Source organism: Scyliorhinus torazame, chromosome 14 (genome assembly GCF_047496885.1).
Source record: "Scyliorhinus torazame isolate Kashiwa2021f chromosome 14, sScyTor2.1, whole genome shotgun sequence".
In the NCBI taxonomy this organism is placed as follows: Eukaryota; Metazoa; Chordata; class Chondrichthyes; order Carcharhiniformes; family Scyliorhinidae; genus Scyliorhinus; species Scyliorhinus torazame.
The window spans coordinates 207,063,073-207,085,139 of NC_092720.1; the positions used below are offsets into that span (position 1 = coordinate 207,063,073).

Sequence of the window (22,067 nt, forward strand, 5' to 3'; positions counted from 1 at the left end):
ACCCTGTATAACGCAATCCCTGCAAGCCAACGCCAGTGAGAGGCGATGCCTCACGCAGACGGTGGGGTTCGGCAATCGATCGTCCCGTTACCCTCCGCCCCCAAACCAGCATATGGCATTCCCTCGCAAGCCAACGGGAGGGGGAGCCAATGAGCAACACAGGGACCGGGGTACCCGCTGTCAATCAACCGCCTCCTCTCCCCCCCCGCCCTCCACCCACCTCTCCGCCTCACAAAGCGCCCCAGACCCATGGCCGCCGTGGACTCGGAGCCAACGGAGGAACAAGGAGCGGGGAAGACGCAAAGGATAGGCCTCGGTTTTAGATGTAAGCCGGAAAGGGATTTGACGAGGATGGGGGGTGAAGAGGATTCCGAGCGACCCGGGTGACGGGGGGAGGGGCGGTGGTTTTTACTCGGAAAGAGGAATTCCCTCCCCTCAGCGACTCTCTCACCTCAGCATCCAGGGAAGCCATGGCTCCCGGCCCGTGACGTCATGGCGCAGCGACAGGGCGGGGTCTAGCGGCTGGAGGGGCGGGGCCTATCCTTAAAGGGCAAGCACTCTTAAAGGAGCAGCGTCCCCCCCCCCCCCCAATTTCATTTCATAGAATCATAGAATTTACAGTGCAGAATTCGGCCCATCGAGTCTGCACCGGCCCTTGGAAAGAGCACCCTACTTAGGCCCACACCTCCACCCTATCCCCGTAACTCGGAAACCCCACCCAAGGATTTTGGACACTGAGGGCAATTTAGCATGGCCAATCCACCTAACCTGCACATCTTTGGACTGTGGGAAGAAACCGGAGCACCCGGAGAAAACCCACGCAGACACTGGGAGAACGTGCAGACTCCGCACAGACAGTGACCCAAGCCGGGAATCAAACCTGGGCCCCTGGAGTTGTGAAGCAACTTTGCTAACCGTGCTGCCCATTTTATGCTTTCATGGGATTGATAAGGCCCACATTTGTTGCCCATCTCTGATTGCTCTTTAACTGAATAGTTAGGGATTTGATTTATTGTCACGTGTACCGAGGTACAGTGAAAAGTATTGTTCTGCGTACAGTCCAGACAGATCGTTCCATACGTGAAAAAAACATAGGACATAAGATAAATATATAATGCAAATACACAGACATCGGGTGAAGCATACGGACTGTAGTGCTACTCAGTAGAGAATATGCGTGGAGAGATCAGATCAGTCCACAAGAGGGTCATTCAGGAGTCTGGTAACAGCAGGGAAGAAGCTGTTTTTGAATCTGTTAGTGTGTGTTCTCAGACTTTTGTATCTCCTGCCTAATGGATGAAGTTGGAAGAGAGATTAACCCAGGTGGGAGGGACCTTTGATTATGCTGCCCCTTCCCCAAGGCAGCATAAGGTATAGACAGAGTCCATGGATGGGAGGTGGTCTCACCTGATGGACAGGGCTGTGTCCGTGACTGTTTGTAGTTTCCTACAGTCTTGGGCCGAGCAGTTGCCATACGAGGCTGTGATGCAACCACATAGGATGTTTACTATAGTGCATCTGTGAAAATTGGTAAGAGCCAATGTGGACATGCCAAATTTCCTTAGTTTCCTGAGGAAGTTTAGGCGCTGTTTGCTTTGTGGTGGCAGCGTCGACGTGGGTGGACCAGGACAAATTGTTGGTGATGTGCACATCGAGGCTTTCAAGGTCATCCCAGAGGATATTTAAGAGTCATAGAAATGAGGAGCAGGGGTAGGCTATTCGGCCCTTTGAGTCTCCTCTGCCATTCAATATGAACATGGCTGATCCTCGACCTGAGCGCCATACTCCGGCTTTCTCCCCCTACCCCTTGATGCCATTAAAAGCTAAAAAATGATTTATCTTTTTCTTAAATACATTCAGTGACTTGGCTTCCTCAGTGTTCTGTGGTAGAGAATCCCACAGGTTCACTACCCTTGAATGAAGAAATATTATTCATCTCAGTCTTGAATGATCTACCCTGTACCCTGAGACTGTACCCCCTGGTTCTAGATTTCCCAACCAGAGAAAACATGCTCACTGCATCTAGACAGTCCAGCCCTGTTGGGATTTTATACGTTTCAATCAGACCTCCTCTCTTCCTCTAAACGCAAGTAAATACAGGACCAGCCGAACCAATCTGTCCTGATAGGACAGTCCCGCCAAACCCTGTAACAACCTACTGCTTTGTTGGAGTCACATGTAGGCCAGACCAGGTGAGGGCAGCAGATTTCCTTCCCGAAAGAATATTAGCCAATCAGATGGATTGTTAACCACAATCGATGATAGTTTCATGGTCACCGTTAATGAGACAAGCTTTCAATTCCTGATTTTATCGTTTGAATTTAATTTCCACCAGCTGCCACGGTAGGGTTTGATTCAGTCCACAGAGCAGAAGACTGGGCCTCTGGACTACTAGTCTGGCGACCACTCTGACACTATCTCTGCAACTGAACCACCTCTTTGGAGACCCGCCACCACCAGACACTCGTGCCCATTTGCACAAAAGTTTATTTCCTTTTCATGCCTGCACAAAAATGTAATGTGCACCAAATTTAAAACAATGAAGCAATTTTTCTTTCCAAATTCAATGGGCGGGTTTCTCCGTAGCCCAACGCCAAAATCGAGAATGTCGATCAGGCAGAGAATGGCTCCCGATGGCAAAATCAGGACAGGCGCCGGTTTGCCGCAGGTTCGCGATGCTCCGCCCCCTCCAAATCGGCGTCATCGGGATCGCGCGCCGCGCGCAGCTGGAACCCTGTCGGAGCGCCGTAGCCGGCCCACCCGCAAAGCTCCGCCTCCGATGGGCCGAGGGCCATGTGTGGTCCCAGCAGTCGGGAACCCGGCCTGCCTGCTGCGGACAGTGCCCAGCGCCGTCACATTCGCCCAAGATCCGTGCCGCTGGCCGGGGGGCTTCTGCTAGGGCTGAGGGGGGGGGGGGGGCAGGAGGTGGGGTCGGGGTGGGCGGGTACGCGGTCCAGCATGGCCGGCGCCATGTTTTCCGGTGCGGGTGTAGGCGTGCGCGGATGCAGCTTGTCAGCCCTGCGCACGTGCAGCGTGGGACCCAGCGATTCTCTGCCCCTTTTTTGCATTGCCCGCGGGTGTCCCACGCGGCGGCGGTGCTAGCCTCTCACCGGGGGGGGGGGGGGGGGGGGATTTTGTAAGTTTCTTTGATGTTTTGATACCTGTTTATTACAGTTCCCCGCCAGGACTGTCACCCTGTCTTCTTTGATTACTCTGGGCGCTATTTAATGAGGTAAAAATCTGGGTCCCGTTTTGTGCGTGTTCAGCACTGAGAACGACCCACTATCGAACAGGATTCTTTTTTTAGCCTCGGTGGGGAACACCCTGCCCAGGCCCACTTACCTTCATTTCCCTGCAAGACGAGGTTGGGGTGTCATTTTTAAATGCCTCCCCGATCTCACGATTATCCCCAACCTCGGCCTCCCGACTCCCCCAGTGCTCCAACTTACCTGTTAGGGGACCCTCGAGACCCCCTCACCCCACCTCATAAGGGCAACGCACCCCGGCATGGGCCTTCAATCCCAGGACTTGGGAGAATCCAGTGCTGACATATTTGAGTGAGCTTAACTGCTCGCTTAAATATGTAAATCTGGACCACACCCAGTGAGGGCAAGATCCAGATCACAACATCTCACGACATCTAAGGAGATCTAATCCTCGCGAGAGGATTTTTAAAAAATTTAAAGTATCCAATTATTATTATTTTTTTCCCCCCAATTAACGTGCAATTTAGTGTGGCCAATCCACCTAACCTGTACATCTTTGGGTTGTGGGGGTGAAACCCCCGCAGACATGGGGAGAATGTGCAAACTCCACACAGACAGTGACCCAGGGCCAGGATCCAAACCCGGGTCCTCAGCGCCGCAGTCCCAGTGCTAACCACTGCGCCACATGCCGCCCCTCTCGCCAGATTTAACGGCCTTGCCGTGACACCGAGTTGGGCGCGATGAGGCCGGTCGATGGCGCCCTCTATTTAATATTTTTTCTTTTTCAAAATCTGTACCCAGGTCCCTCTGTTCATGTACCCCCATTTAGAATTGTATCCATAGTTTTAAATCGTCCCTTCGTGTTCTGCCTACCAAAATCGCCTCACATTTCTCTGCATTTGAGCGCCATCTGCCACTTGTCTGCCCATTCCATTGTCTATGTCCTTTTGTAGTTCTTGAGTTCCCAATACTTCCAAGTTTTGTATCATGCACAAATGGGGCCCTGCACACCCAAGGCCTAGGTCATTATTAGGTACCAGGAAGACCAAGGATTCCAGCACCAACCCTTGGGTGAAACTCCACTTCAAACCTTCTTCCAGCCCATAAAGTACCCATTAACCAGCAATGTCTACTGTCAGTCAACCAATTTTGTGTCCACATTGCTACTGTCCTTTTTATTCCATGAGCTATAACTTTTCTCACACATTATATCCAAATTCCTTTTGGAAGTCCCATGTCCCGGGCAGCACGGTAGCACAAGTGATTAGCACTGTGGCTTCACAGCGCCAGGGTCCCATGTTCGATTCCCTGCTGGGTCACTGGCTGTGCGGAGTCTGCATGTTCTCCCCGTGTCTGCTTGGGTTTCCTCCGGGTGCTCCGTTTTCCTCCCACAGTCCAAAGACTTGCAGGGTAAGTGGATTGGCCATGATAAATTGCCCTTAGTGACCAAAAAAGGTTAGGAGGGGTTATTGGGTTACGGGGATAGGATGGAACTGAGGGCTTAAATGGGTCAGTGCAAACTCGATGGGCCGAATGGCCTCCTTCTGTACTGTATGTTCACTGTACAACACGTCAACAGCATTACGTGGCCCTTTGTCACCTCTTCGAAGAATCTAGCAAGTTAGTTAAATATGATTTTCCCTTCAGAAATCCATGTTGCCTTTCCTTAATTAACCCTCATTTGCCCATGGGACGATTAATTTTGTCCAGAATTATTGCCTTTAGATATTTCTCCACCACCAAAGTTAAACTGACTGAGCTGTCGTTCCTGGGCTGATCATTACACCCTTTTTGAACACGGGTGTAACATTTACAGTTCTCCAGTCCTTTGGCGCCATCATTAAGTCTAAGGAAGACTGGAAAATACGACCAGTGCCCCTGAAGTTTCAAAGCTCACTTCCTTCATCATCCTTGGGTGCATCTCACTCAATCCTGGTACCTTATCAACTTTAAGTACAGGCAGCCTATTCAATGCTTCCTCCTTATCAATTTTAAACCCTTCCAGTTTCTGAACTCCCTCTTCTTTAGTCATGACCTGGGTAGGATCGTTTTTATAAAGTATTACATTTATTATCCTCTTCTGCCATGCAAAATCAACCCCACTTTTCCTTTTCCCACACTTTTACTATTTATATGCCGACAGAGGATTTGGGCATCCCCTTTTATGGTAGCTGCCAGTCTCTCCTCATACTCTCACTTTGCTTCTCTGATTTATTTTTTCACTTCTCCTCTGAGCCTTCCGTGCTCAGCCTGGTTCTCAGTTGTATTATCCCCCTGACATCTGTCACAGGCGCCCTTTTACTGCTTCATCGTAATTTCTTTCTCTTTTGTCATCCAGGGAGCTCTGGATTTATTTGCCCAGCTTTTTACATTCATGGGAATACACCTTGACTGTGTCTCAACTTTCTCTTCTTTGAAGGTATCCCTTTAAACCACTGTTTTTCCTGCCAATCTTTGATTCCAGTTTACCTGGGCCAGGTCCATTCTTACCCCATTGAAGTTGGTTTTCGCCCAGTTAATTATTCTTACTCCAGATTGTTCTTTGTCCTTTTTCATCGACAACCTAAATGTTCACTGTTCCTTCAGTGTTCCGCTGTTGACGCTTGATTCCCTTGGCCTGTCTCATTTTCAAGAACCTGGGGGGGGCGGTTCTCCGAGCCCCGACGCCGGCGTGCGATTCTCCGAGGTGCGGAGAATAGGCGCCATTCGCGCCGGCGCGGTGCCGATCGCGGGCCGCCGATTCTCCGGCCCGGAAGGGCCGAGCGGCCGCGCGGATACGACAGCGTCGTATCACCCCTGGTCGCTGCCGGCGGGAACTCTGCGCGAGCGTTCGGGGGGCGGCCTGTGGGGGGGGGGGGGGGCAGGGGGGCTCCTTCACCCGGGGGGGGGCCTCCAATGGGGTCTGGCCCGCGATCGGAGCCCACCGATCGGCGACTCGGCCACTCCCCCCCCCCTACTTCCTACTTCCCTGCCCGGCCAGTCCCTGAACACCGACGCCATGTTGAGTCGGGGCCGGCGCGCTAACGAAGTTCCCCGCGCATGCGCAGGTTGGTGCTGCCCAACTGCGCATTCCCGGGTTGACGCGACGCTCATTTGGCGCCGGGAAAGGAGAGCGCCATGCTGGCCCCCTGTGGGGGACAGAATAGGTCGTACCCGGGCCCGGTTCGCTCTGTCGTGAAAGGCGACGGCGCGAACACTTGGGCTCCATTTGGGAGAATCGCCCCCCCCCTGATCTACCAATGACTCCTTTCAGATTCGACTGAAAATATACTGCTATGGAAAACTCTCCTGAACACACTCGAGGAACTCTTGCCCCTCTTCCTATTACACTACTGTAATCTTCATCTATATTTGGTGATTGAAGTTTTCCATTCTGACTACTCAATGATTAGAAGCATAGGAAATAGGAGCAGGAATAGGCCATTCGTCCCTTCAAGCCTGGTCCGTCATTCATTATGGTCATCGCTGATCTTCCTTTGATCCCTTTAGCCCCAGGAGCTATATCTAATTCCTTCTTGAAAACATACAATGTTTTGGCCTCAATTGGCTTTGCGGTAGTGATTCCACAGGCTAACCACTTTGGGTGAAGACATTTCTCATCATCTTTTATGGTTCTTGGGTTCAGGTGTAGTCCCTCTGGATTGGAAAATTGCACATGTCACTCCACTTTTTTTGAGAGTACCCAATTCTTTTTTTCCCAATTAAGGGGCAATTTAGCGTGGCCAATCCACCTACCCTGCACATCTTTGGGTTGTGGGGGCGAAACCCACGCAAACACGGAGAGAATGTGCAAACTCCACACGGACAGTGACCCAGAGCCGGGATTGAACCCGGGTCTTCGGTGCCGTGAGCCAGCAGTGCTAACCACTGGGTCACTATGCTGCCCTACTGGAGTCTATAATCAGGGATGAGGTAACTGAACATCTCAAAAAAATTTCAGTCGATCAGAGAGAGCCAGCATGGATACGTGAAGGGAAGGTCATTCCTAAGTAATCTTCTTGAATTTTTTGAAGAGGTGACTAAGGTCGCGGAAAGGGGAATGTCGATGGATGTACTTTACAGGGACTTACAGAAGGCATTTGATTAAGTGCCACATAAGAGATTATTAACTACGGTGGAAGCTCACTGAGTTGAGGGATTATTGGCATGGTTAGGAAATTAGTTGAGTGGCAGGTGACAGAGAGTGGGGATAATGGGTAATTACTCTAATTGGTAGAATGTGACGAGTGATGTAGCACAGGGTACGTTGTGCCTCAATTATTCGCACTATTTATGAATGATTTGGATGATGGCATTGAAAGTCATATATCCAAATTTGCAGATGATACAAAGTTAGGTGGCATTGCAGACAGCCTAGATGGTAGCATAAGATATTGACAGACTAGATCACTGGGCAAAATTGTGGCATGTGAAATTCAATGCAAGCAAGTGTGAAGTTGCCAATTTTGGACCAAAAAAGGAAGAGGTTAGGTACAGTGGATGGCCAAAGAGACTTGGGGTTCAGGTGCATGGATCCTTAAAGTGTCACGAACAAGTGCAGAAAATAATCAAAATAGCTAATGGAATGCCAGCATTTACATCTAGAGGATTGAATATATAGACACAAAGGTTATGCTGCAGTTATATAAAACCCTGATTAGACCCCACTTGGAGTGCTGTGAGCAGTTCTGGGCACCACACCTCAGGAAGGATATATTGGCCTTGGAGGGAGTGCAACGGTGGTTAACTAAAATTATACCTGAACTAGAGTGGTTAAATTACGAGGCGAGATAACACAAATTAGGCTTGTTTTCGCTGGAATTTAGAAGGTTACGGGGTTATCTGATTGAAGATATTGACAGGGTTGATAAATAATAACCTATTTCCGCTGGTTGGAGATTCTAAACCTTGAGGGCATAGTTGAAAAATTCGGGCTAGACCATTCAGGAGAGATGTTCAGAAGAACTTCTTCACTCAAAGGGTAGTACAAACAGTTGAAGCTCGAACGGTTGTTAATTTTAAATCTGAGGTCGGTCGATTTTTGTGAAGCGAAGATATTAAGGAATATGGGCCAAATATGGTTAGGCCACAAATCAGCCATGATCTCATTAAATGGCAGTACAGGTTCAAGGGGCTGAATGGCATAATCCTGTCTGTGTGGAGTTTGCACATTCTCCCCGTGTCTATGTGGGTCTCACCCCCCACAACTCAAAGATGTGCAAGGTAGGTGGATTGACCATTCCAAATTCCCCCCTAATTGGGAAAAAAAGAGAGAATTGGGTCTTCTAAATTTATTTTTAATAAGGATTCGGTAATGAATGCTGGCCTGGCCAGCGACAGCGATACCCCTCGAATGAATGGGGAGAAAAATCCAGGAGGGAATTCAGGAGAAATTTCTTCAGCAAAGAGTGGTGGGGATGTGGAACCCGCTACCACAGGGAGTGGTTGAAGTGAATAGTGTTGATGTATTTAAGCAGAGGCTAGACAGGTATGTGAGGGAGAAGAGAAAAGAGGATTAACGATGATAGATTTAAACACATTTAAACACAAGTGGAACATACACACCAGTACAGACTAGTTGGTCTGAATGGCCTCTTTATGTGTTGTTTATCCAGTGCGGTATAATTATCAGCAGTAGGTTAACAGACCTTTTTGTTTCTTTATTTGAAACAGTTTGAAAAGCAATGGCATCGGGAGAGGTTCTTCAGTTCCAGTTTCTTCATCACGAGTCAACGACTCTGAAGAAGATGAACCAGCTGCGGATGGAGAGGCGTTTCTGCGACGTGACCATCGTGACGGAGCAGGTGCGGTTCTCCGCGCACCGGGTGGTGCTGGCGGCCTGCTCGCCCTTCCTGCGTGACCAGTTCCTCCTCAACCCGTCCAAGGAGGTGCAGGTGGCACTGAGCGAGAGCGAGGAGATGCTCTCCCGCCTCCTGCTCTCGTGCTACACGGGGGTGCTGCACTTCCCCTTCAAGGAGGTGGTGAACTATCTGACAACAGCCAGCTACCTGCAGATGGACCACGTGGTGGAGGAGTGCAGGCGGGCACTGTCAAGATACATTGACCCCCGCATCAAGATCAAGGAGGACGGCGGCGGGCCAGAGGTTCGCATCCAGGCCCAAATCCAGTCCCAGATCCAAATCCAGGCACGGGCCCAGCGGGAGGCCGAGGTCAAGTCCGAGTCCGAGGAGAATGAAGAGGCCGACGATGTTTATGTAATCATCGATACCGACAGCCCAGCGGCAGAACCTTCCGGAAGCCAGCAACAGGCCTACCCCGATCTCTCTGAGGCGACAGACGAGGAGGAGGGCTGTATGCTGATCAGCGGTGCCTACCCCGAGGATGAGGACAGCTCGGCCAGTGAGGAGTGCAGGGCTGCCTTTCCCATCATGCCCCGGACACCCCCCAGCTCCCGGGCAAACCCGGCTGCCCCCTGCCCCCAGCCCATTCACTGCAGCGAGTGCGCACAGGCCTTCCAGCACCCGGAGCACCTGGTGGCCCACATGAAGGCCCACAAGCTCTTCATGTGCCCCAGGTGTGGCAAAGTGTTCAGCCAGCGGGTCAACCTGGCCAGGCATATCCATGTGCATACAGGTATCAAGCCTTACCTCTGCACCGTCTGCGGCAAGACATTCACCCAGAACCGGTCGCTGAAGGATCACATGAACCTGCACAGCGGCGCCAGGCCTCACCACTGCCACTACTGCAACATGAGCTTCGCCCATAAGCCTGCTCTCCGCAGGCATCTCAAAGAGCAACACGGCAAGACCACAGCTGATAACTGCAAGTTAGCCGAGCTCGGACACTGAGCTCTTGTAGAGGTCTCCCTCGCTCTGTGGAGACCCGCTGGGGTCTCCCTCGCTCTGCGGTCTGGCGTGGGGGTCTCCATCGCTCTGTTAGAATCTCAGCAACATTTCTCTGACTCCACAGACTGGTGCGGTGGGCCTCCCTCGCTCTGTGGACTGGTGTAGCAGTTTCCCTCGCTCTGTGGACTGGTGTAGCAGTTTCCCTCGCTCTGTGGACTGGTGTAGCAGTCTCCCTCGCTCTGTGGACTGGTGTAGCAGTCTCCCTCGCTCTGTGGACTGGTGCGGGGGTTCTCCCTCGCTCTGTGGACACCGGGATCAGTGAGTCTCCTCTTCTCTGTGGGCTTCTCTCGAACAGTTCCTCTTCCAGAAAGGACCATGAGTATCTTTTATGTGGAGAAAGCAGAAGTTTATAAAGAGAGACAGAGAAACGTTCATTTCTGTTTCTCCTTTTACAACCTCAGAACATCCCAAAGAGCTTCACAGCCAATCAAGTAATTCATTCTTTAAAAAAAAACATCGAATAATCTCTTCGTAAAAGAACAGTGACTGATACGATGAGAGAAATGCTGCAGACAGTGTGACAATGTCCAGATTATCCGCTGATTTTTTTCAGTGATGTTGCCGGAGGGTTCTGTACTTCGTTCCATACACAGTGGGGTTTGGGGGGGGGGGGGGGGGGGGGAGTACACCCTCGCTTCTCTTCCGAACAGTCAAACTGAGAAGGCAGGCTGTGGGGCTGGAGGGCTCCAGTTTTACACCTGATCCAAAAGTGGCTCGGTGGAACAATGGTTAGCACTGCTGCCTCACAGCTCCAGCAGTCCGGGTTCAATTCCGACCTCGGCTGAATGTCTGTGTGGAATCTGCACGTTCTCCCCGTGTCTGCGTGGGTTTCCTCCGGGTGCTCCGGTTTCCTCCCACAGTCCAAAGATGTGCAGGTTAGGTGGATTGGCCACTATAAATTGCCCCTTAGTGTCCAAAAGGTTAGGTGGGGTTACTGGGTTACAGGGATAGGGTGGGGGGGGTGTCTAGATAGGTGCTCTTTCAGAGGGTTGGTGCAGACTCGATGGGCTGAATGGCCTCTTTCTGCTCTGTAGGGATTCTATTTTATTCTGTTCGAAGGAAGGTACCTCAGACAGTGCGGTGCTCCCTCAGCACTGCAGTGGGAGGGTTAGCCTGGATTTTGTGCTCAAGGCTGGTACTCAACCTCCATGCCCAGAGGCAGCAATGCCAGCCACTATGGCCCCATTGGCATTTGACGGTATGTGTATCCCCCTTAAACGTAGAGCAGAATATTTTCCAGCTCCTTTAGGTGGCTGTTACACTGGGAGGCACCTGTGGGTGTGGATTCATCCGTGTGCTCCATTCATCAATTATTGGTCATAAAATCGATTATTGTTGTTAAATTACATGTTGTTAATTGTGGTAATCCTTGACCAGATTTGTGTCATCCCCAAATTCAATTTTTTTCAGTGCAGTTCCATAGGCTTAACAGCCACTGCCTCCATTTTCTTTCCTCTTTAATCCGCGTCGTTTTAGGTTTTGGCATTGGATGAACCATCCAGAGAGTGGCAGCTTCAGAATTCAACTTCAATTTAATTGATTTATAAAAATTAAATTATTAAATCCCAAAGATGTCATTCAAAGTGAATGTGAATCTGTCGTTAAAATAATAATAATTTTTATTAGTGTCACAAGTGGGGCTTACATTAACACTGCAATGAAGTTACTGTGAAAATCCCCGAGTCGCCACATTTCGGCGCCGGGTCGGGTACACAGAGGGAGAATTCAGAATGCCCAATTCACCGAGCGCGTCTTTCGGGACTTGTGGGAGGAAACGCACGCAGACACGGGGAGAGTGTGCAGACTCCACACAGGCAGTGACCTAAGCCGGGAATCGAACCAGGGTCTCTGCCGCTGGGAAGCAACAGTTCTAACCACTGTGCTACCCTGCCGCCCATCAACCTCAACTGGTTCACTAATGTCGCCTCAGGGGAGGAAATCTTACAATCCATTCTTTTTTTAAATTCAGTTACGGGATATGGGCGACGCGGTCAATACCAGCATTTGGTGCCATCCCATGTTGCCATTGGTGGTAAGCTGCCTTCTGGAACTGCTGCAGTTCCTGTGGTGGTTCACCCACAGTGCTGTTATCGGAAGGGAGTTCAAGGATTTTAACTCACCGACAATGAAGGAATGGCCGATATGTTTCCAAGTCAGGATGGTGTGTGGCTTGATGGGGAACCTCCAGACGGTGGTGTTCCCAGGCACCTGCTGCCCTTGTCCTAGGTGGTAGTGGTCATGGGTCCGTTCTGTTTGTGCGGGCCCCTGAAGGAGTAATTCACCTCCTGCCTCCTCCCCAGTGGCCCTGCAAATTGATCCCATTTGAAAGCCTCAGTCGACCCTGCTTCCGCCACACTCTCCGTCAGTGCATTCCAGATCTCACCCACTCGCTGGGCGTAAAGAGTTTTCCCCATGCTGCCATTGTTCCGTTTGCCAATTACCTTCAATCTGAGCACTCTCGTTCTCCGTCCTTCCACACCTTTTCCTCTGGCTGCAGCCCTCATGATTTTGAACGCCTCTTTCAAATCTCCTCCCAGTCTTCATTCCCCAAGGAAAACAGTCCCAGCCTCTCCAGTCTGTGAAGTTCCTCATCCCTGGAACCATGCTTGTGAATCATGTCTGAGACTCTGCACCTCCTCTAATGTCGTCACATCTTTCCTAAGGTGTGCAGAACTGCCCCCAATCCTCCGGGTGAGGCTGAGCCTGTGTTTTATACAGATTTAACATACCGTCCTTGCTTTTATCCTCAATGTCCCTATTAATGGCAGACGGAGTTCAATCCAGGCAAATACGAGGTGATGCATTTTGGAAGATCTAATTCAAGAGCGGACTATACGGTCAATGGAAGAGTCCTGGGGACAATTGATGTACAGAGAGATCTGGGAGTTCAGGTCCATTGTACCCTGAAGGTGGCAACGCAGGTCGATAGAGTGGTCAAGAAGGCATACAGCATGCTTGCCTTCATCGGACTGGGTATTGAGTACAAGAGTCGGCAGGTCATGTTACAGTTGTGTAGGACTTTGGTTAGGCCACATTTGGAATACTGCGTGCAGTTCTGGTCGCCACATTACCAGAAGGATGTGGATGCTTTAGAGAGGGTGCAGAGGAGGTTCACCAGGATGTTGCCTGGTATGGAGGGTGCTAGCTATGAAGAAAGGTTGAGTAGATTAGGATGGTTTTCGTTGGAAAGATGGAGGTTGAGGGGGGACCTGATTGAGGTCTACAAAATTATGAGAGGAATGGACAGGATGGATAGCAACAAGCTTTTTCCAAGAGTGGGGGTGTCAATTACAAGGGGTCACAATTTCAAGGTGAGAGGGGGAAAGTTTAAGGGAGATGTGCGTGGAAAGTTTTTTACGCAGAGGGTGGTGGGTGCCTGGAATGCTTGGCCAGCGGAGGTGGTAGAGGGGGGCACAATAGCATAATTTAAGATGCATCTAGACAGATATATGAACGGGCGGGGAACAGAGGGAAGTAGATCCTTGGAAAATAGAAGACAGGTTTAGATAAAGGATCTGGATCGGCGCAGGCTGGGAGGGCTGAAGGGCCTGTTCCTGTGCTGTAATTTTTCTTTGTTCTCTTTTGTTCTTTAATAAAACCTAGGAACCTGTACGCTTTATTATGCCACATTCAGTGATTTGTGCACAGATACACCCAGGCCCTCTGCTCCTGCACCCCGCCCCCCCCCCCCCCCCCCTTTATTTTATATTGGTTCTCTTGTATTCATCAGCCCCTTGTCTGCCCATTCCACCAGCCTTTCTGTGTCCTTTTGAAGTTTATTTTTATTCATTTACGGGATGTGGGCATCCCTGGTTAGACCAGCATTTATTGCCCGCCTCTAGCTGCCCTTCAGAAGATGGAAGTCAGCTGCCTTCTTGAACCGTTGCAGTCCCTACACCACAGACAGCCCAGCTCCACCCACACTCTGACATTACTGATAAACACCCATTTCTTAAAGGTACATTCTCATGACACTAGGCTTTGACTTGCCTTGGTAGCCACAGTATTAATGTGGCTGGTCCAATTCAGTTTCTGGTCAATGGAACTCCCCAGGATGTTGACCATGGAGGATCCAGCAATGGTCATGCCATTGAATGTCATGGGGAGATGATTGGATCCTCTCTTGTTGGAGATGACCATTGCCTGGCACTTATCACTATTCTCCTCACAGTTCAAATCACTCCCAAATCTTGAAGTCTGCCATCCTTCCCTGGCTCTGAGCCTGTACGTGATTCCAGACCCACAACCAAGCAGTCGAGCTGTCTTCTGCACCATTACGCTATTAAATATTGGTGACCACCGCTCGTTCTGCTCGGGGCAATCAAATTCCGGCCTTGATGGTGACTCCCATATCCAGAGAATTAATTTATCAAAAATCCGCAATGAAAACTTTATCCAGCATTCTTTCCTTGGTGGAATTGTGAGCCGGAGTGGCAAATTTGTCGAGCATAGCCTCTCGCTGGACTGCCTAAATATCTTTGAAAGTACACCAGAGAACAAGAGGGAAGAGCAGGAGTAGACCCCAAAGCCTGCTGTACCATTCAATATGATCATGGCTGATTATGAAATTCAACTCCACTTTCCCAGTCGCCCCCTTTATTTCCTGAGGGATCACAAATCTATCTGATCCAGTCTCACATGTGTTCAGTGGCGGAGCATCCACAACCCCTCGCGGTTTAGAATTGCTAAGACTCATATCCCCTTGAGTGAAACCACTTCTCTTCACCTCAGTCCTAAATAATCAGCCCCTTATGCTGAGCCTGGGCCCCGTGTTTTAGATCCCCCGAGCAGCAGTAACAATCTCTCAGTGTCCACCCTATAAAGCCCCCTCAGAATCTTGTAGGTTCATATATACATCACAAATAGGAGCAGGCGGAGGCCAATCAGCTGATCAGGGCTTATCATCCAATTCCCCCATATCCTTTGATCCCCTTCGGCCCAAGTGCTATATCTAACTGCATCTTGAAAACATACATTGTTTTGGTCTCAACTACTTCCCGTGGTCAGATGTTGATGACCCCTCATTCTGGTCTATGGAGTACCAGAAACAAAATGGGCCAGCTACATAAATACTGTGGCGACAAGGGCAGGTCAGAGACTAGGAATTCTGCAACAAGTCATTCATCTCCTGACTCCCCAAGGCTTGTCCATCATGCCCAAGGCACAGGTTAAGGGTGTGACTTTCCTGTATGAGTACAGCTCCAACAATACTCAAGGAGTTTGACACAATCTAGGACAAAGCAGCACGCTTAATTGGCACCCCATCCACCACCTTAGACATTCACTCCCTCCTCCATCAATGCACAGTGGTAACAGTGTGCGCTATATAGAAGATGCACTGCAATAATTTACCAAGACTCCTTCGACAGCACTTTCCAAGCCAGTAAGCTTTAGCTCTGAGAAGGACAGGGGCAGCAGACACAAGGGAACACCAGCATCTACAGGTTCTATAAGCCACATACCATCCTGACTTGGAAATATATCATTGTTACTTCATTGTCACCACAACTCCCTCCCACAACTTCACCACATGGACTGCAACGATTTAAGTAGGTGGCTTACCACCACCTCACTGGCTAAATAGCTGGCTTTTAATGCAGACCAAGGCAGGCCAGCAGCACGGTTCAATCCCCGTACCAGCCTCCCCGAACAGGCGGTGGAATATGGCGACTAGGGGCTTTTCACAGTAACTTCATTTGAAGCCTGCTTGTGACAATAAGCGATTTTCATTTCACCTTCTCAATGACAATTAGGAATGGACAATAAACATTGGCCATAAACTGTGGCTATTAGCACCCGGTTTCCCTGGGGTTCTGTGGCTATGACTCAACTTTCATTCTCACTCCACAGTATAAATATTTCTCACTGTCTCTGTCTGTTAGCTTTGACAAAGGGCCATCGGACTCGAAATGTTAGCTCTTTTCTCTCATTACAGATGCTTCCAGACCTGCTGAGACTCTCGAGCATTTTCTCTTTCGTTTCAGATTCCAGCATCCGCAATAATTTACTTTTATTAATAAACATTGACCTTGCCTGTGAGGCACCCAAGTGTACATTTTTTAAAAACTGACCTACAAACTTCCACCTTGCAGACAGATCGGATTTGGTTGATCTTGGAGAGACAATTCGGGAATTAGTCAGTTATAAAGTCATAGAAATCTACAGCACAGAAAGGGCCCTTTGGTCAATTGTGTCTGTCCCAGTCAAAAACAACCTCCTCAGTATTCTAATCCAATTTTCCAGCACTTGGCCAATAGCCTTGTATGCCTTGGCATCGCAAGTGCTCATCTAAATACTTCTTAAATGGGCAGCACGGTAGCGCAAGTGACTAGCACTGTGGCTTCACAGCACCATGTCCCAGGTTCGATTCCCCGCTGGGTCACTGTCTGTGCGGAGTCTATGTTCTCCCCATAGATCATAGAATTTACAGTGCAGATTGAGGCCATTCGGCCCATCGAGTCTGCACCGGCTCTTGGAAAGAGCACCCCACCCAAGGTCAACACCTCCACCCTATCCCCATAGCCCAGTAGCCCCACCCAACACTAAGGGCAATTTTAGACACTAAGGGCAATTTAGCATGGCCAATCCACCTAACCTGCACATCTTTGGACTGTGGGAGGAAACCGGAGCACCCGGAGGAAACCCACGCACACACGGGGAGGATGTGCAGACTCCACACAGACAGTGACCCAAGCCGGAATCTAACCTGGGACCCTGGAGCTGTGAAGCAATTGTGCTATCCACAATGCTGCCCCATGTCTGCGTGGGTTTCCCCCGGGTGCTCCAGTTTCCTCCCACAGTCCAAAGACATGCAGGTTAGGTGGATTGGCCATGCTAAATTGCCCTTAAGTGTCCAAAAGATTAGGAGGAGTTATTGGGATAACGGGGATGGGGTGGAAGTGAGGGCTTGAGTGTGTCGGTGCAGAGTCGATGGGCCGAATGGCCTTCTGCACTGTAAATTCTATGATGATGTTCTATGTTAAATGTTATGAGGGTCTCTGCCTCCACCACCCTTTCAGGCAGCGAGTTCCAGACTCCCACCACCCTGCAGAAAATATTTTTCCGCACATCCCCTTGAAACCTCCTGCCCCTTACCTTAAATCTATGCCCCCTGGTCATTGACCCCTCCACCAAGGGGAAAAGCTTCCTGTCTACTCTGTGCCCCTCCTAATTTTATACATTTCAGTCACATTCCCCCTCACCCTCCTCTGCTCCAAGGAAAACAACCACAGTCTATCCAAATCCTCTTCATAGCTATAACTCTCCAGCCCAATCAACATCCTGCTAAATCTCCTCTGCAGTTCTATCCCAACCCTTCCCTGCTGGTCGAGTATCATGGTAAGCCCTGTTGGAAGGATGCGAGTTTGTTCTCAGTTATTGCAATGTTCATTTTTTTCCATATTTGATTATGTGAGTCTGTTTACTATTGATGCTCACCGTGCTTGATTGGTTAAGCCTGGCTGTGGACTCAGAAGAACAAAAGAACTATACAAAGAGCTGGAAGCCAGAGCAGAAACACCGAGGATGCACTGTAAATAAAGTTCCTACACACATGTAAGCTGGTGTGTCATTTCTACATGGAGCCAAAATATAAAATGTACAACAGTTATATTGTTCCTTCCATTCTCCTCACCACCAATATTGGGTTTTGTTCTGTTGGTGGGGGGAAGGGGGGCACTACGAAAAGACTGCACTCCCAGGAACTACATTATTAGATACTCACTGAACACTGGTGACACTGTGCAACCTCTGCGACTTGGGGTACAATGGCTAGCACTGCTGCCCCACAGCACCAGGGACCAAACTTCAATCAGACTGTGGAGTCTGCACGTTCTCCCCTTGTCTGCGTGGGCTTTCTCTGGGCGCTGCGGTTTCCTCCCACAGTCCAAAAATGTGCAGGTTAGGTGGGATTATGGGGATAGGGCATGTGATTGGGCCTAGATAGTGTGCTCTTTCAGAGGGTCAGTGTAGGCTCGGTGGGCCAAATGGCCTCCTTTTGTACTGTAGAGATTCTATGAACCCCGAGGGAAATTGCCCCTCCCCACAGGGTAACTGAGAAGCAAAGAGTGAAAAGCTTTAAGAATGAGGAAGTAATTATTGAGCAATTAGCAGGAGAGTAACAAGAAGCCGAATAGTGCGAGGTTTATTGCATGTTTAACAAAAGGAAGATTTGCATTTCTGTCAGCACCTTTCGCAATATCTCAAAAGTGTTTCATGAAGTCCTTTTTAAGGGTGCTGTGGGGAGATGGTGGACTGGTGCTAATATCACTGGATCGTAATCCAGAGGCCCAAACTAATGCTCTGGAACTTAAATTCAAACTCATCAATAAAAACTTGACTCCAGACCTGGAGGAGAAGTCATCCTTGAGTTGAGGGTCAGACCGATGATGAAAAGCAAAAATGCTCACTGTGGGAACGTGGTGCGAGATTTCCAGAAATTTCTACCTGCAAAGGACTGTTGGAATTGGCACAGTAGGTGGTTGCAGTGACGAACATCCCACCAATTCAGAAAAAAATGAGGCAAATATTTGCAATGGAGAATTACATAGGCCTGAATTTACCCCCTCCAGTGGGCTTTTAGGAAGGGGGTTGGGGGGGGGGGGTGGTCACAAGGAACGGGCTTCCCGTTGGGCTTCTCAAACTCACAGTGAATTTACACTGGGGTGGACAGAACCTCCGAAGGGCCCTTTGCCCAGGCTCCAGTTAAGGCCTTTAAGTGGCCTTTATTGGCCACTGAAGGACTGTTTCCCTCCCAGCCTCACTTTTTTGGGTGAGTGGGAGGATTTCCAACCTACCTCTCTGTCCAGTCCTGGGATTTGGGCTCTGTCATCTCCAAGAACTTCCTCGTCTCTCCATTGCAGTCCCTGTCGCTGCAGGGGCTGGAGTTCTGCAGGTAAAATCATGTGGCTGGCAGCTCTCTAACACAGGATGTCCTCCCAGGAGAGGGATGAAAGACCCGCCTGCAGCTACAGTTGGTGGAACGGGAAGCCCTGCCAAACTATTCTCCTGGTCAGGAGGCTATTGGACAGTACTGAGGGAGGGCTGCACTGTTGGAGGATCAGTACTGAGGGAGGGCTTCAATGTCAGAGGATCAGTACTGAGAATGTGCTGCACTGTCAGAGGGTCAGTACTGAGGGAGGACAGCATTCTCAGAGGGTCAGCACCTAGGATCACTGCACTGTCAGGTTTCAAGTACTGAGGGAGCGTTGCACTATTGGGCACTCCGGACTCAGGGAACGCTGTGTAGTCGGAGAGACAGTACTGAGGGAAAATAGCACTGTTGAAGATGCCTTTGTTACAATGAGATGAGTATGCTCCTGATCTCTTGACATGTGGCATCCGTGAGTTACCTGGAGTGTTGTCCACATTGGGTTCATGGGTTGGTGTTTAAGGATCAAATGTCCATCCAAGCACTGATTTGGGAATTGAGGTTGACGCAAACTGTGGCGATCCAAAAGAGGCCATTTTAAACCAAAACAGCAGGGTTGTAATTAGTTGCAGTAGGGTGGGTGGATGGATGGTGTTGGGTTCAACTGTTCGATTTTTGACCACATGTGAAGTTCAACACTGATCATGAAATGCTGATTTTATTGCGAACCAAGTCAGGATCTGGTGATCGACCTCTGCACATCTACAGATGGTCAGCTCATCTTTATCAGTACGAGTTCAATGTCATGTATCTCGCAGGTTCACCCAGCCGAGACATGCTTGGCCACACTACTATTACCGCAGCCAGTGTTAGCCAGAGTCCACAAATCTTGTTACAGAAAAGGAGTTAAAGGCCAATTATGACGACAGACACACAGAATTAAACACTGAACAATTGAAAAATGTGATTAACTGGCGAAAAGAGAAACATGCTACCAAAACTTATCATCTTGCATTCATCAGGACAAAGGCAAGAGTGCCAAATTTCAAAAGGATGGCAACTGTTTGTTTGGACCACAGGGGAAAAGAGGCGCTGAAGTACAAATGAAATACTGCAGGTTTTGGAGGTCTGGAATAAAAGCAGGAAGTACTGGAAGACCTCCACAGGTGTGGCAGCATCTGTGGAGAGAGAAACGGAATTAACCTTTCAAAACCAATCTTGACTCTTCATCGGAGCTGTACAATTCTGTGCTGAAGAAACGTTGAAACATTAACTCTATTTTTCTCCCCTCAGATGCTGCCAGACCTGTGAAGGTATCACAGCACTTTGCAGTTTTTATTAGAATGGGATGCTAACTCGTTGGCAAGATGACTCGATGGCAACACTCACACGTACATACGAATTAGGATCAGAGGTAGGCCATTGGGCCCCTCCAGATTGCTCTGCCATATAAGACCATGGTTGATCTAATTGTGGCCTTAACTCTCCTTTCCTACATTATCTCCCCCCCTCTGTAACATTTTGGCTCCCTGTTGCACAAGAATCTAGTTATTTTGGCATTAAAAAACATCCAATGACCCAGCCTCCAGTTTTCTGGTTCTATGAGGAAAATAATTCCACAGACTAACAACCTTTTGAGAGAAAATAAAATCTCTTCCTCTCAGTCTTAAATGGGAGACCCCTATTTTCTTAAAACTCCAATCCGAGCTCAAGTGCTGTACTAACGTCATTGCGAGAATCCTCCTCGACTGCCTCCTCCCAGTGGCTGAAGAGCTCTTTCCTGAGTCTCAATGCGGCTTCTGCCCATCAAGAGGCTCAATGGAGATGAACTTCAGCGCGGGGCAAATCCAGGAGAAGTGCAGGGACCAGCATCAACCTATGTACATGGGCTTCTTCGATCTTGGAAAGGCCATCGATTCTGTCAACTGTGAGGAATTTTGGAGCATCCTCCTCAAATTCAGCTGCCCACAGAAATTTGTCACCAATCTCCACCTGCTCCACGATGACATGAAAGCCGCGATCCTCGCCATCGGAACCACCAACAATGGATGTGCAAACTGGGGTCAAACAGGTTGCGTCATCACACCAATGCTCTTCTCCATCTTCCTCGCAGCAACACTCCATCACCCTGGAGCCCCCTGCTGGAGTGGAGCTAGCCTACCGGACAAGCGAGAAACCGCTCAACCTCCGACGCCCCCAGGCCAGAACCAAGACCAGCCCAACCTCTGTCATCGAGCTAGCTGCGGTACGCAGATGGCACCTTGGTGTGCACACATTCAGAAGCCCAGCTACAAACCATCATCAATGCATTCACCAAGGCATATGAGAGAATGGGCCTCACACAAAGGTTCTCCACCAGTCTGATCCTGCCACACAAAGCTCCCCCCCCCCCTCCCCCCCAACTGTCAAGATCCACTGTGAACCCCTGGATAATATGGACATTTCCCAAATCTCAGAAGCTTCATCTCTGCACGAGCAGACATTAACGACAAAATCCATCATCGACTCCAATGCTCCTGTGCAGTCTTATGACACGTGAGACCTTAAATCCAGCAACAAGCTCATGGTCCCGCCTTCCTGCATGCATCCGAAACATGGACAATGAAAAGCAAACACCTCAAATTCCAACACTGCCTCCCCAAAATCCTGCAAATCAACCGTCAGGATAGGCTTACCAATGTGAGTATTGAGGCACTGGTCACGCTCGACCAGCTGCGATGGAGGGGAGCCAGATTCCCCCCCATGCATGACACAAGACTCTGCCCGCATGCACGACACAAGACTCCGAGCTCCACAATGGCGAGCGGTCACTAGGATGTCAGAGGAAACACTACAAGGACACTCTGAAAGCCTCCCTAAATAATTGCAACATCCCCATCAACACGTGGGCATCCCTTGCCTTAGAACTGGAGAAGCATTCCGCGAAGGCGCCAATCACTTTTAGCGGCACAGGGTGGAGCCCGCTGAGGCCAAGGGTAAACAGTGGAAGGAGAGTGCAGAATATAGAACGTTCCACCCAACTACGTCGTCAAACACCACCTGCCAAACCTGTGGCAGAGTCTGTGGATCAGGATTGGACTATTCAGTCACCGCTGAACCTAACTCTCCAGAGTGGAAGCAAGTCATCTTCAACCCTCAAGAAGCAGG

At 49.6% G+C, this 22,067-nt stretch overlaps 2 protein-coding genes across 2 annotated transcripts in view; one reads left to right on the forward strand and one right to left on the reverse strand.

Annotated features, from left to right (window-relative positions):
• Positions 1-500, reverse strand: part of ehmt2 (euchromatic histone-lysine N-methyltransferase 2) — a 100,779-nt gene extending 100,279 nt beyond the window's left edge. The window contains exon 1 of the mRNA XM_072475518.1: positions 452-500. Coding sequence (XP_072331619.1) covers positions 452-472 — 21 coding nt within the window. The 5' untranslated portion in view covers positions 473-500. The remainder of the gene's footprint in view (positions 1-451) is intronic.
• LOC140390391 (zinc finger and BTB domain-containing protein 12-like) lies at positions 29-10,656 on the forward strand. Its single transcript, XM_072475521.1, has 2 exons — positions 29-325; positions 8,859-10,656. The coding sequence occupies exon 2, from the start codon at positions 8,870-8,872 to the stop codon at positions 9,992-9,994; it is 1,125 nt and encodes a 374-aa protein (XP_072331622.1). The 5' UTR covers positions 29-325; positions 8,859-8,869; the 3' UTR covers positions 9,995-10,656.
• Positions 10,657-22,067: the final 11,411 nt, after the last annotated feature.

Bases quoted from the DNA above. Each gene is read 5' to 3' on its own strand.
- LOC140390391 (XM_072475521.1), top strand. From the start codon at position 8,870: ATGGCATCGGGAGAGGTTCTTCAGTTCCAGTTTCTTCATCACGAGTCA.